General features: G+C 58.4%; 7 protein-coding genes across 7 annotated transcripts; 3 read left to right on the top strand and 4 right to left on the bottom strand.

Moving 5' to 3' along the window:
• Positions 1 to 150: 150 nt before the first annotated feature.
• Positions 151 to 1186, bottom strand: SPRG_06825 (hypothetical protein). Its single transcript, XM_012346293.1, has one exon. It carries the CDS (start codon positions 1158 to 1160, stop codon positions 240 to 242), a length of 921 nt encoding a protein of 306 aa, XP_012201683.1. The 5' UTR covers positions 1161 to 1186; the 3' UTR covers positions 151 to 239.
• A 586-nt stretch (positions 1187 to 1772) lies between these two features.
• On the top strand, positions 1773 to 3194 carry SPRG_06824 (hypothetical protein; the record flags this gene model as incomplete). The annotated part of the gene is made up of 1 exon (XM_012346292.1): positions 1773 to 3194. The coding sequence occupies one exon, from the start codon at positions 1773 to 1775 to the stop codon at positions 3192 to 3194; it is 1422 nt and encodes a 473-aa protein (XP_012201682.1).
• A 1131-nt stretch (positions 3195 to 4325) lies between these two features.
• On the top strand, positions 4326 to 5872 carry SPRG_06823 (hypothetical protein). Its single transcript, XM_012346291.1, has one exon. The coding sequence runs from the start codon at positions 4350 to 4352 to the stop codon at positions 5814 to 5816; it is 1467 nt and encodes a 488-aa protein (XP_012201681.1). The 5' UTR covers positions 4326 to 4349; the 3' UTR covers positions 5817 to 5872.
• Positions 5873 to 6771: 899 nt separating this feature from the next.
• On the top strand, positions 6772 to 8300 carry SPRG_06822 (hypothetical protein; the record flags this gene model as incomplete). The annotated part of the gene is made up of 2 exons (XM_012346290.1): positions 6772 to 7038; positions 7080 to 8300. 2 exons carry the CDS (start codon positions 6772 to 6774, stop codon positions 8298 to 8300), a joined length of 1488 nt encoding a protein of 495 aa, XP_012201680.1.
• A 379-nt stretch (positions 8301 to 8679) lies between these two features.
• SPRG_06821 (hypothetical protein) lies at positions 8680 to 10582 on the bottom strand (the record flags this gene model as incomplete). Its single annotated transcript, XM_012346289.1, has 12 exons — positions 8680 to 8967; positions 9022 to 9207; positions 9261 to 9329; positions 9381 to 9446; positions 9494 to 9562; positions 9614 to 9676; positions 9726 to 9794; positions 9840 to 9899; positions 9950 to 10087; positions 10132 to 10200; positions 10244 to 10423; positions 10470 to 10582. The coding sequence occupies 12 exons, from the start codon at positions 10580 to 10582 to the stop codon at positions 8715 to 8717; spliced, it is 1335 nt and encodes a 444-aa protein (XP_012201679.1). The 3' UTR covers positions 8680 to 8714.
• Positions 10583 to 11156: 574 nt separating this feature from the next.
• Positions 11157 to 12636, bottom strand: SPRG_06820 (hypothetical protein; the record flags this gene model as incomplete). Its single annotated transcript, XM_012346288.1, has 2 exons — positions 11157 to 12113; positions 12163 to 12636. 2 exons carry the CDS (start codon positions 12634 to 12636, stop codon positions 11157 to 11159), a joined length of 1431 nt encoding a protein of 476 aa, XP_012201678.1.
• A 1108-nt stretch (positions 12637 to 13744) lies between these two features.
• Positions 13745 to 13938, bottom strand: SPRG_06819 (hypothetical protein; the record flags this gene model as incomplete). The annotated part of the gene is made up of 2 exons (XM_012346287.1): positions 13745 to 13850; positions 13895 to 13938. 2 exons carry the CDS (start codon positions 13936 to 13938, stop codon positions 13745 to 13747), a joined length of 150 nt encoding a protein of 49 aa, XP_012201677.1.
• Between the last annotated feature and the right edge of the window lie 82 nt (positions 13939 to 14020).

The following is a 14020-nucleotide window of genomic DNA, read 5'->3' as shown; positions in this document are numbered from 1 at the left end:
GATTTTGGTCCACGTGCACTCGCGTCGCAGCAACAGCGACAGGCGGCCGTTTGCCGTCTCTTCTTTATCGCCGTCCATCCATCCACTCCCTCGCGGCTTCTCTTTCACGAGCACCAGCCTTGCCTCGTACCGGGACGGAAGACATGGATATGCTCAAATCATATGTTTGCGCTTGTTAAGTCGTCGGTACAGGTAGAAGGTCCGTGGACGAGACCACAAAACACTGAATTACGCGTTATTTAAACAAGAACGAGGAGCGCCGTCGCGAGTAGGGCGACGGCAGAGACGGCGACTGCCGAGGCGCTGGACGCCGGCGCCGCCGTCGTGGTGTGCGGCTTCAGAAGCGCGGCGCGCATCGAGAGGACGGCCGTGTCGAACGGGATCATGCCAAGAACGGTCGTGGGCAGCGCGAGGCCGAGCTGGTGCACGATGCAAGGCGGCGTCACCATAAGCATCATGCCCATCGATGTCGTGTAGAACTCGCGGCAGTTGTGCGACTTGGAGAAGGCGTCAACCATCTCCTTCGTGCTCGGGGCCCAGCCCGTGACCGCCATCTTGAGGTAGTCTTCGTTGATGTCCTTGGCGCAGAGAGCGTACGAGCCCTTCTCTTGCGACGCGTACGCGATCATACCCGCGAACTCGTCCGACCGGCAGTCCTTGGGCTTGGGCGTCGGCTTGGGCGTGGGAGCGGCCGACGTCGGCTTCGGCGCCTCCGTCGCGGCAGCAGGCGCCTCCGTAGCATTGCTGGAAGCCGCAGGGGCATCCGTCGTCGCGGTCGCAGGTCCCGCAGTGACCACGCTCTTCATCGTCGCGACGGCCATGTCGAACGTAATGAGCGAAAACTTCATCGTGTCGAGCGGAAGACCCGCGACCGTGAGCGAGCACGGCGGCGTGATCCCCTTCATGAACTCGCCGGAGGCGACATAGAAGGCCTTGCAGTTGGCCGACTTGGAGAAGGTCTCGACCATCTCGGGCGTCGACGGCATGAAGCCGGGCACGGCCATTTGCGCCGGCTGGATCTTGAGCTCGGCGGCGCAGAGCGCGAAGGACGAGGTCGGGTCCTTGGCCAGCGGCAACAAACCCGCAAAGTCCGCGTTGGTGCAGTCGGCGGCGGACGCAAACGCGACCGAAGCGACGAGGAAGCCCAGAGCTGTCTTCATGGTAGTGAGATCACGCTAGTTGGTCGCGAAATGGGAAATGGCGCAGTGTAGGATTGCTGCACGCCTCGCAGCCACTTGTTTCGTATACAGGTAGTACCCCGAGGTGCCCCGTACACCCGCCTCGCCACCTGTTGCGCTACTTGTTGAACATGTGGTCGGGGACGGTGGCCATCCCAGGACAGGCACGACCCACCAACTCGTTGCGTGTCGTTTCGTCGACGTCGGATCAGTCGAGAGAAAAAGAAAGGAAGTGTCCTCACGGCTACACTCCGTGTGCGGGTGCAGAGGTCGAATTCACTGGGTTGCGCACCTCGCAGCCTTGGCAATGGGAAAACGCTGCACGTGCCTGCTCAACACGAGCACGTCTTGGGAAGAGTTCTGATCGTGATGCAGCTTGTGTCAAGTGTCGAGTTTGCACTTCCAGCTCGGGTGTCGGCCGGTCGTGAACAGTCGGCGACGGACGCGGAAAGCTGGTCGCGGCTTTCTCGTGTTGCCCGCGCTCGTTTGTTGATTCGAGTTGGTGGTAGCAGACGCAAATGAACCTGCTGCTGGTGTCGAGTACCGCTCGATCCTCGGAGAATTGCCACTTTTCATTTTGCTCGATCCACCACGATGGCGTTTTTGACCACGGAGGATCTCAAAATGTGCTTCTCGCTCTTCTGCTGCGTCTACGGCATCGGCACACTCGGCATGCCCGCCAACTACGCCCGCGCTGGCTACTACTGGGCGACCGGTGCGCTTGTTCTCATGGCTGCCATCAACGTCTATGCGTCGTGGTGCATGGCCAAAGTCATGATGGTCGCACCGCGGAACGTCAAGACCTTTGGTGACCTCGGCGAGTGGTCCATGGGCTGCTTCGGCCGGTACGCGGCCAACATCTCACAGCTCCTCGTGTGCGTCATGGTGCCGATTATGTTTCTCGTCCTCGGCGGCTCGATCCTCACGACGCTTTTCCCGTACTCGTTCAAGGACTCGACTTGGATCATCGTCATGGGTGTCACGCTCCTCCCCGTGTGCCTCATCCCGACGCTCAAAGAAGGTGCCGGTGCTGCGTTTGCCGGTGCGCTTGGCACGATCCTCGCTGATGCGATCGCCGTCGGCGTCCTCGTCACCAACATCAGCGAGGCGAACGCCGGCCTCTCGGCTCCGACGCCGGACCTCTCGTTCAAGCAAGTGTCGACGGTGTTCGGCAACCTCGCGCTAGCCTACGGCGCTGGCATTGTCATCCCGACGTTGACGCGCGAGCACTCGGAGCCATCGCGCATGCCCCGGGTCATCGTCGTCACGCTGGTCATTGTCTCGATCTTCTTTATGATTGTCGCCGTCACTGGCGTGTACGAAGTCGGGTGCCAAATCCCCGGCAACCTCCTCTTTGCTATCGCCGGTTCCAAGCTCGGGTTTGCCGCTGACCGGGGTGCCGTCGCCCTCGCCTTCCTCTTCATGCAGCTGCACATTTCGGTGGCGTTTGCCGTCGTTATGTTCCCGGCCTTTTACATTGCGGAGCGCATCTTCCTTCGCATGCACAAGACGACAATTGACCGCAACGAGCGCATCGACCCCAACGCGGTGGCCCTTGAGAACGACGCGGTCCTCGAGGAGCAGACGCCCAAGGACGTCGAGTTCCCGTCGTTTGACGCCGCCGCCGAGTACAACGCCCCGGGCAAGTATCTCCAGGCCGCCGTCGTGCGCACCATTATGGTTGCCCTCGCGGTCGTCGTCGCGATTGCGTGGAAGGACAAGTTTGGCGACCTCCTCGACTTTGTCGGCGCGTCGTCGACGGCGACGTCGTGCATGATCCTTCCGCTTGTCTTCTACCTCAAGACCTTTTGGCGCAGCATCGGCTCGGTCGAGCGCGCGGCCGCTCTCTTTTGCACGATCGTGTCCATCTTCTTTGCCATTTACGTCTCGATCGCGACGGGCAAGACGCTCTTTGGCACCTCGTCGGCGCCCAGCGTCAACTTTCCGTTCTGCCACGCCGAGTTTCAAGACGTCGTGTACACGAACCGCGCGCACTACAACTACACGTCCAAGTAGCTGTCTTCGTTAAATGTGTCTTCAAAATGTGCTGTGCTTGCCAAGTATGTTGGTCAACTCCGGCGTGATCGTCGAGTTCAGTCCACTGCGTTAGCAGGTATGTATTACTGGATCCCCGTCGTAGAGCTCTGGAAAGTTAGTCAACCAAAGAACACGCAGGACACGCATGTCCTATTGCAATCTCTTGGACACCACAGACTGAAAAAAAGGTCCAAGTACCCCGTTGTGACCTCACGTGTCCGAGTCAATGACGTACGCGCGGTGCTTGTGGCCGAGTCTCTAGCTGGCAGTGTTTGGCTGCAGCGCGCCATTCGCAATCCATGACGCGACTCTAGCGACTGTCGCAGATGACCATCTGCACTGTACAAAGGCAAGCAGCGCCGCGACACGGCGCCAGCTTGCGTCTTTTGGTGTCCGCTTCCATCCGTCCCATCGGCGGCGTCTACTGCACACGACGGAGCCGCCATGCACGGATGTGGAGGGAAGGAAGACGAAGAAGGATCTTGTTCTGGGAGCAATGGCGTCGGTAGCGTCACGCGTGCAAGTGAGCGCGCGTCTGGTTCCTCGAATTGCCTGTCAACGCAGGGGTGGCACCTGCTCAGACGCAGCGTTGCATACGCGCTTACTTTCTTTTTTGCGGAACATCATCGGGTACCACGGGTCCCACGGAGACGCGGGTCGCACAATGCAATGGATGACATGGGCGCGCATTCGTGGTCGGGAGACGACGCCCCATCCAACGAGACGACAGGCGTAGAAAACACCCACCGTGGGTGGCCGCCGTCTATGATTTGTTGATGTACGCGGTGACGACATGGTTGGTGAAGACGGTGACGCTGTTTGTCGGTCGTTCGTTGTTGAGTAGACACAGTCTAAAGCTACTTCTTCCGTCGTTTTCGTCTCGCGCAGTGTCGTTCCACCGGCGGCGTCGCCCCGCCCCGCAACGTGGCCGTCTCTCTGTGACACATCAACACACATGGTATGGTGGGCGTGTGGTGCAGCCTGATCCGAGCGCAAGAATCACGAAACTCGTCGGTGGATGCAGTCCGTGGCTTCTGCGAGCCTGTTGAGTGAACACCCGCCACTGTTGGACAAACAGCAGGGGTCAGCTCTCCTCCCATTTTCCAATTTGCCTTGTCTAGCAACAAGTCCAAGATGGCGTTTCTGACCCAAGAAGACGTCAAGATGAGCATCGCGCTCTTCTGCTGCATGTACGGAGTCGGCTCGATCGGCGCTCCCGGCAACTTTGCCATGGTCGGCTACGGCGTCGGCATCGTCATCGTTGTCGGCATGTGCATCGTCAACATGTACGCGTCGTGGTGCATGTCCAAGGTGCTCCTCATCGCGCCCAAGCACGTCAAGACGTTTGGCGACATTGGCGAGTGGTCCATGGGCATCGTCGGCCGGTACGCCGCCAACCTCTCGCAGCTCATCGTGTGCGTCATGATTCCGACCATCTTCCTCGTCCTCGGCGGCTCGATCCTCTCGATGCTCTTCCCGCTCACGTTCAAGATCGGTGTCTGGATCCTCTTCATGGCCCTCGCGCTTCTTCCCGTCTGCCTCTACCCGACTCTGAAGGAAGGCACGGGTGTCATCTTTGCCGGTGCTCTCGGCGCCGTGGTCGCTGACGGTATTGCGCTCGCGGTCCTTGTCCACAACGTCACCAAGCAGAACGACGGCCTCTCGCCTCCGCCCGCCAACATCAACTTTGACCAGTTCTCGACCGCCGTCGGCAACTTGGCGCTCACGTTTGGCGCCGGCACGATCATCCCGGTCCTCCACCGCGAGCACTCGGACCCGACGCGCCTCCCGCGTGTGATCATCTTTACGTACACGCTCGCGCTCGTCTTGATCCTTGTCGTCGGCATCGTCGGCTTTGCGCAGGTCGGATGCCAGATCCCGTTCGACGCTGAGGGGTACCTCCTCTTCGTTGTCGCCACGCCGTACCTCGGCTTCATCTCGGACCGCGGCACGGTCATCCTCGCACTCGTTTCGATGCTCGTGCACAACATGGTGGCTTACGGCGTCGTCATCTTCCCGAGCTTCTTCATCCTCGAGCGCCGCCTTCTTGGCCTGCACCCGACGGTGATCGACAGCACCAACAACTACAACGACCTGGAGACGCCCGAGGTCGAGAAGGAGCGCAAGTCGGAGGCCCGCGCGAGTCTCATGGATGCGCTCGAGTTCCCGTCGCCCGAAACCGCGGCCGACTACTCGGCGCCCGGCGCGTACCTCAAGGCCTCGATCCTGCGCACGCTCGTCGTCGCCGTCTCGGCCACTGTCGCCATCATCGGCCAGCGCGACTTGACGAACCTCGCCAACTTTACCGGCTCCAGCATGATCCTCCTCTGCTGCGTGATCCTCCCCGTGACGTTTTACGCCAAGGTCTACTGGCAAAAGATGTCGGCCGTGCACAAGGTGTGGGCGATCCTTGTCGTGCTCCTCGGCGCCTTCATCGCGATCTACGGCTCCATCTACACGGGCAAGATCCTCTTCTCCAAGAAGAAGGAGCTGCCGCTCTTCCCGTACTGCGAGGCCAAGTACCAAACGACGGTCTACACCAACCGGTCGCACAAGCCGTACAAGCCCGTGACGCCCAAGCCGACGCCCCTCGGCTTGTAAGCGCCATCGTTTCGTCGATTGAAAAGTCTAATGTGAAGCGTGTTCTATTTGTCCACTCTATCACTCTCTGCTTCTTCTTGTGGACAAGTTAACGACGACCCCTGAACGCATGGGCCAGCGACGGTTGTTAGCAGGGGTTGGTGCAGACAGCCGTTCTCAGTTGAAGTTGCTGCTTCTCGAGGGCAGGATAATATTTCTTCGTCTCCGCCTTTGGGTCTGGGAGGGTTAAATGTCTCACATCCAGAAGCTCAGGAGCTCACGAACCTCCTCTGAACTTGGCACCGAGTCTTGAACAGTGCTCTTCAGCGAGCAATAGTGTGGCCTAAGAACGCCACTTGGCGCAATCTTCAAGGCAAGAACCGTCGAGAAAAGGAATCACCGCGACAACGAGCCTCGCCGTCCATGGCGTATTGCCAGATAGCATTCCAATACAATGACTACATGGCGTGCGCTCCGTGGACGTAGCTGTTGCTTGGACAAGAAATCGCCGGGCGTGTAGGAAGAGCTCCGGGGCACATACTTTTCTAGGCAATTCGCTCGCGATCTTCCTGCTGATATCCGGCGCCGCTTCTGGTCAGTGCGGATCCTTCTCAAAGTCGGATCACCGGACTCTACCGAGGCTCCGGTCGCGTCAACGAAGACGATGCTGCAACCTCCGCGCCCGCCTGTCCGCCGCGACTACACGCGCCTTCCGCGCGCTGTGCCCGCATCCCTCCATGGCCCCCGTCGCGCCGCAATCTTCATGCGTACGCCTGCTGAAGAGATGGTAGTCTTCGCGCCAGTCACCGATGCTCCGTCGCTCTGTCTTCGCCGTACATCTATCCAACGTGGTACAGCCTGCAAAGATGCTTTAGGTCGATTTGGAGGACGGGTCGTAGCCGCTGTGTGCGTCTGCCTCATGATAGGCGCGGTGCTGCTGCACACTCGTGCTGCCATGCCACAGCGCCTCGATATCATGACGCAGATCCAGCAGTCGTCGGCGCTGCGTTTAACGCTGCACGCGAAGCGAGAGTCCATGATGATCAACGGACTCAGTTCCGCGACCATCTATGTCGTGCCCCGCGTCGGAGGCAGCTTTGACGCCGTTCTCACCCACGTCGGCGGCAACGCGACAGAGACGTACTTGCTCGTCAACGACCGGGCGTACTACATTGTGAGTCATGCCGGCGCTGTCGTCTCGGTCGACTGCCTCGACCCGTCGCAGTTGCCGCCCTTGCATTCGGTACGCGTATTATTTCTTGTTGAAAACTGATCGCCAAGTAGATGCAAGTGAGTTTGAACGAGGCGACGATCGTCGACGCGGTCGAGATGGTGTCTCCAACGGTCGCGTCTGGCAACTGCCTCGGTGGCAAGTGGCTGCAGCTGCGCTTCGCAGGCGAAACTTTTGTCTTTTGCAAGTCGCCGGCGCACACGCTGACGCACGCCGTCGGCGAGGACTTGGACATGACGATCGAGTACATTTCGGACCCTTCCGAGATTCCGTCGCTGATGGTGCCGCCGCCGCCCAACGAAGCGTTTATCGTGTGTCCGTTGCTGCCTGGGTACAGCCGCCTCCCGACGCTCCCAATCGCGCTGCTGTCACCTGCCGCGTTTGACGATCTTCCTGTCGAGCCGCGTATTGCTCGTCTCGGCGCCGCGTCGTGCGAGTGCAAGCTCGCGCAAAAGAAGCCGTGTCTCTTTGTCCACGGTCTCGGCAAGCCGTTCGCGTCCGATCCGACAAACTCGGACGGGCTTGAGTGGGGCTCCATCCAGAACCACGCGCCGTGCTGCTCGTCGACCAAGTTTGTGCACTTTGAAACGTGGAAGCATGGCTGGAACAACGACGAGATCCAGAACCAGTTCTGCGACGCAGCCCAGCGCGTGAGCCACTCCAACTCAACCGCAATTCAAGACCTCATCCTCATCACATACTCGATGGGCAACCTCGTGGCAGGTGGTGCCGTTGCGACCGGAAAGTGCAGTTTCGGCAACGGTATTTCCTGGATCTCGATCGCAGGCCCGATGCAAGGGAGCAAGACCGCCAACCTCCTCGAGCGAAAATGCAAGGACGGTGGCTGGAACATCCCGCTAAAAGGTCTTTTGGAGCTCATCACGCTCTGCCCCATGACCGACGCCTTCAAGACGCTAAAGGATGTGTCGACGGTCGACACGACGCTGCAAGCCTCGTACCGAGCGGCCCAAGACGTTCGCGCCAAGTACGCGACCAAGATTCTTTGCGGCAGCAGCCCGTTCGGGCTGGTCTCCGTGTACGCGCCAGTGCTGAGCCTTATCAGCAAGCTCACGCACCATGCCGATATCAATGACGGCGTCGTCGCCTTCTCGAGCTGCGCCGCGGGGTTCTCCAAATCTTCGTTCTCGACCAACTACGCCGACGATGGCAACTACCTTGTACATACCAACCACCTCGACAACTCGTTCCGCCTCGGCGATGGCTGGTGGGGCGCCGACCGCAAGCCCACAAAGTGGTTCGAGTGCGCTTTGTAGCAGAACAACTTTTATGATCCAACATGCGACGGTAGAAATCATGCGCCGATCTCTGGTTTCATAGTCCTGGGCACGAGCTGGCACTCTGGGCACGATGGCCGAGAAAAGTTGGCGGTTGTAGGATCTGCACCATTGCTAACGACAACAGAGCCACAGAGGTCTGCAACTGGCTCGTCGAAGAACCACGTACAAACGTCTTTGGAGCCAAGCACAGTGTCCCGAAGCCAAGCCGTCTCCCACATGATGCGCGACAAGATTTCACGAGAAACGCTGGCGAATGGCACTGATACTATACAGAACCACCAACGCCAGCAAATCAAAGACCTCATCTCGCTTCGTCGCCATACCACCAGGAACATCAAATGCTTCGACGTTTAGCCCGCATGAAATTCAACCAGACAGAGGCTTTATTTTCTAGACGACACAAATCGAGATGGGAAAGTCGTGGAGCTTCTTGACCGTGCCGTAGCCACACGCCGTCTTGACGCTAGCATCGTCCGTCGTGAACTGCGGGTAAAAGTACGTGTGGTCCGTTGCAGCCGAGAGGAGATCAAACATGGCAGACGAAAGCGAAAATTCCTTGAGCTCAAACTTGCTTGTCGTCCAGAAGACACCTTCCGGGAACGTCACGCGGTTGATCTTGGAGATTGGGTTGTTGGAGACGTCCCTGCGTAGTACACAGTGAGTTGTCGTGGACATAAATGGATCAAGTGAGTGGTACATTTGCTGGGGAAGCGCCATGTCTTCGAGGGCCGTAATGTTGTTGTTCTGAAGCGAAATTGCGTTCGGCAGCGTGCACGTCGGCGGAAACGCAAGGATTGCGTTGTCCCGCAGCGTGATCGAGGACAACTTGGCCATCCAGTCGCAGCTGGCTGGAAGCTTGGTAAGCTTGTTTGCGTCGAGCGCACTAGACGAAACGTCATTATCTCTGAGCGCAAGGAACCTGCTTTGCAGTCGTACAGGATGCCCACGGACGTCGGGAGGCTAAAGTCGTCCGGGATGGATGTAATCGCGTTGCTGTCGAGCTCTCTACATTGACGCAGCAGTTGTTACACGCTGGCGCTGCAAGACGAAACCTACAGTGTGAAGAGATTGGGCCACTCGATCTTGGACGGCAGTGTCGCAATCTTGTTGTGCGTCAGGCCGCTGCGCCAGCATACGTTAACATCGCATCAGCCGCGTAGATGTGTTACATGTAGTGGATCGAGTCGGGCAAGTCGTTCTTGGAAGGAAACTTGGCGATCTTGTTGGAAGCGAGGTGTCTACACCGCAACAAAACTTGAGGTTCGAGGGCTCGTGACGCAAGGGCGTACATAATGTTCAGGTTGGACGGCAGGTTTGCAGGCAGCACTGACAGTTGCGTGTTGGTGAGTGCCCTAGACCACAGTTGTAAGGACTTTGAACGGTACACGACCATGTCAGTACAGTTCGGTGAGGGCTTCGGGCCACTGCTGCTGGGCTTGGATCGTCTTGAGTGGGTTTCCCGAGAGGTCACTAGTTTCATCTTAGCTGGGTGGTTCGTGCATGGTTTTATTGTACAGCTTTGTGAGCGTGGACGGGAGCTTGACGACAGTGCTGAACTGGTTGGACGCGAGGTTCCTGTCAAATGACCTCGTGCAGACAACAAGAGAAAAGAGACGTCGTCGTACAGTTCGGTGAGGTTGCTGGGCCATGTAAAGTAGTCGTTGAGCGACTTGATCTTGTTGTTGCTCAGACTGAAGAAGCCGAGGCCGTCGGGGAGCGGAGTCGTTGCAGGATACGACGTCAGCTTGTTGGACGAGAGATCTCTGTGAAAGCAATATTGGCCGATGGCGACAAGCACAACACGTACATATGGGTGAGCGACGCCGGCCACGTGAAGTCCTTCGGGATCGTCTTGAGGTTCACGCGGCTGAGCGAGCTACGTATCGCGTTGAGCTTTTGCAGCCAAGACGACGTGGTACAATTTCTTGAGGCCGTCGGGCAGCGACACGCCCGTGAGGCAAAGGCTCGTGACGCGGGAGATGGTTCTATGATAGAGCTTGAGTCGTACATAGCCCAAGCGGCCAGCGTACTTGAGCGTCTCTTTCGCGCCGTCGTAGCGAACTTCGAGGTAAGTGCCGTCGGTCGTGAGCGTTGTTTCGCTGGCCAAACCTCATGAGCCGGGCGACAGGAGCGAGAGACATGTACATGGAGGTGATGTCGGGCAGCGCGAGGACCTCCTTCCAGATCGGGTTCGACGGCGCCCGCTTCGCAGCGTCGGCGCCAATGGCCAAGAGAGCGACCCACGCGAGGACTTGCATGCTAATTGAAATCTGACTCTGCATTGCACTCGCCAAGCGAGCCGAATTTCGAAGTACCACTTGTATGCAGCTGCATTGACAGGGCGCTTCCCATTGGCGCTTCCTGCCTTGCGTGGCAGAGTGCGCGTCAACTTCGACTTCGGCTCGTGGATCCAGTCTGTGGAACGCCATGCGTTCGATTCGCAGAGCCTTCGTCGGTGACGCGACGACAACGCTCGCAACGCGCTGCGTGGTGCTAGAGCCCTTGGCCCTCGCCTGCCACACCCGACGCGACGGTGCCCCGTAAAGAGGCAGAAAGTGGCGTCGACGGTCGTCTCGTGTGTCGACGGACGAGCTGGTAAATGAAAGGTACATCACGCACAACCACACTCCAAGCCGTCCACAGCACAGAAGTGCACACACCCTTCCTCGAGCTGGATGGATCTGGAAGGGCCAAATCAGACGCAAGCTCAGATTCCAGACTTTGCTGCAGCACGAGCACTTGTGGTTAGTGCCCATGTTTAGTGTAAATGCAGACCCCGGCGCTGTACAAGCTCCATGAACTGTACGTATTAAAGTATGATCATTCAAACCACTACTGGCGTTCGTCGTCGACGCCCAGGGCCCTAAGCTGTGCAAGCAATTGCCGTAGCTGCGCCGGGGTCGCATCGAGTTGGCTCACGTCCAAGACGGCACCGCTAGGATGTGTTACTCGCGACTCTTGAAAAGCATCTGTCGCATGGTGCTGCCCACGCAAGGCCCCACGTAACGGCCCATGCGTCGACTCCGGCGGGCGATCTGTTGCTGCATTAAAGTGCGGCATCGTGTAGTACCTCCCGCGACGCACTGGTATGTCGCGGTGTTGAAACGGGTCTGGCGCCGGCCGGTCGTCGGGCCACGATAGCTGACGCTCTGGCGGTGGCCGCGAGGCCGCGTCACGCTCCTGGGTCGAGAACGCTCTCGGCAATGGTCGGCGGTGCTGCTGCTTTGCGTCGTCGCAAGTGTAGATCTGGAAGGGGGCCTCGTTGGCGACTGTGGGCATGGGCATTGGCGGCAAGTCGATCCCAGCGCCAGCCGCACACTTGTGACACACGCGGACGCATGTACCACGCAGCTCCCAATGCTTGCTGCAGTGCTTGCAAACGACTTCGCCGCACTTTCGGCACTGCCGCTTGGCGACGAAAGGAGAGAACTTTGTGCCGCAGAGAAAGCAGCTGCGGCGCATCGAAAGCGGCACGAGCTGGTCGTCGGTGAGGCTTGCAGAGACGTTGAGTCGGAGTTGCCGGAGGAACGTGTCGATCTCGACGATGTTTCTCACGCGGCGCTTCATGGCGGTACGCACAAGCCACGTCGGGAGCGCGCCCGCGAGGTCCGTTTGAATGACATGGACGCACTTCAAGAGGCCCGGCATCGTGCTCTCGAAGAAGACGTATCCCGCGCGAAACAAGGTTGCGCGCACGAGGCCCGGGAAGGGAGGACAAGAGGGCAGTTGGATAGAGTTGAAGCTGCGCGCCCAGCCGCGAACACCGTTAAGCGTAAAATCGTCTTGGCACTACATGTATGGGCAAAGTCAGTTGGACCACGAAATCGAGATGCTTTACCTCAAGGAGACAATAGTCCCGGTCCTTTACTATCGGGCTCGGCATGCTGAGCGCGAGCCACTTGACGCCAATATAGTTGCGCGGGTGCTCCAGAGTCCGCGGCGCTAGTGTATACAATGACGCGTAGTCGGCAATATCCTTGGAGAAGCGCGAACGATACTGACGGACGGCCTCGGTCGAGTCGAGCTCAAAGAGCGATGCGGCTTCGACAAGCGTGCCTTGAAGCTCCATGACGCCGCATAGCGTAATGTTGACATTGGGCGGTGCTAGAGGGTCGATGCCTGTAAAAATGCGTACGCCGTCCACGTCCGAGTCGAGCGACCACAAGATCGGGCCTCCTTCGAGGCGGGAGCTGCGGACGAGGTCTGTGAGTGACTGCAAGGCCGTCTGAATGAGATGCAGCTCGTCCGCAGGCTCCAGCGGCGGACTCTCGAAGCGCGGATACGCAGCGGGCACCTTCCTTGCCTTGGTCATCGTACACTACAATCACACGCGGAGTCAAGACCAGGTTCGTGTGACACACAACATCGAAGTAGTCAAGAAACTTCGCCGTTCCCGCTTACAATCGCCAAGATAATTACTGCATCCAAACTTCGAGCTACATGACGTGGCACGTGGAAACACGATGCAGCAAGGTTGACAAAAGAGCAACTTCGCGATAGGGATGCTATCACACGACTACAAGTACGCGGGGGGCACTGTGTCTTGCGCATCGAGTTGGAGCTTCTTGAGCTCGTTGCATAAACCTCGAAGCTGCTCGGGCGTCTCAAGACCTTCGAGGGATATACTCGTGAGCGTCGACAACCCGAGAGGGTTCTGTCGAGTGCGAGCTGGTCGCGCTCTTAGACACTTCGTCGTCGCGCTGCCCGAGCGTGAATGGGCGACGCGGCGGTTGCCACTCCTTTCGTCGCATCGGAGTATCACGGACATCACGAGGGCAGTTGTGACCGCTCAGTGCGAATAGTTCGTTCTCGCGACGGAGCGTCGTGAAAGCTGACAAAGGCCAGCAAACCCCGCGCAATCATGGTCATCCATGTGCAAGCGCCATCCAAGACCATTCGAGTCCGGAGCCGCGTGAAACGTGGGTTCTGTTCTGAGACATCGTACTGACGCGATGCTGGCAGGGCATGACTAGTACCGAGCACATACCCCACATGAGACGACTACCGCATAAATTGTGGGGACCTAACAAACGTGCCTTATAAAAGCGAAGAAGAGAAGATTGACTTTCGAAAGACGTCCCAAAAAGCCGAAATCCAAAAGCTCCACTGCAGCCTGCACAAACCTTCTACATAGATCAAACTACTGCGCATGCTATGCGAGAAGACGTCTAGATTCTCCACCGGTCCGATGCCCTACCTAAATGACAAGGATCAACCACCCCCTGCCCCAAGGGGCACGAGGTTAACTCTAGTCAGGCCGTATTTCCTTGATTCTACCAAGGTCATTGATACAGTACATACTATTTGGCGATCGAAAAAGCATTGGATTACGCTGCACTCAACAAAGATTTGCTCGCAGTGCCTCGTGAGCCCACTGCTCTGTCGTAAAGTGTGCAAGAGTGGTGTACTATTGTAGCAAATTACATGGCTGGGAGAAAGTGCGCCGTCATGAGCGTGCCCAGAAACAACACAAAGAGAATTCCGGGCGTGAAGAGGCCCCAGACAGGCCAAAGGCCCAGGATCAAACTACAATCGCATCGAGTGGGGTGCCAAGTAGATCGCGCACATACCCAAGTGCGCCGACGAGACCGACGATGGTCGCAGTGGGGATCATGCGTGGACAGTACACACTCCACTCCAAGTCCACCTTGCGTACATACGGCAGCCAAAGCGCCAGGTACGCCGTGATGCAGCCA

This window comes from Saprolegnia parasitica (assembly GCF_000151545.1).
Source record: "Saprolegnia parasitica CBS 223.65 unplaced genomic scaffold supercont2.28, whole genome shotgun sequence".
Lineage (NCBI taxonomy): Eukaryota > Oomycota > Saprolegniomycetes > Saprolegniales > Saprolegniaceae > Saprolegnia > Saprolegnia parasitica.
Note: the sequence above shows the minus strand (reverse complement) of the source record. Positions and strands in the feature narration are given on the sequence as shown.

What these genes read in the sequence shown, in the direction of transcription:
- SPRG_06825 (XM_012346293.1), bottom strand. Translation starts at nt 1,160, where the DNA reads ATGAAGACAGCTCTGGGCTTCCTCGTCGCTTCGGTCGCGTTTGCGTCC.
- SPRG_06823 (XM_012346291.1), top strand. Translation starts at nt 4,350, where the DNA reads ATGGCGTTTCTGACCCAAGAAGACGTCAAGATGAGCATCGCGCTCTTC.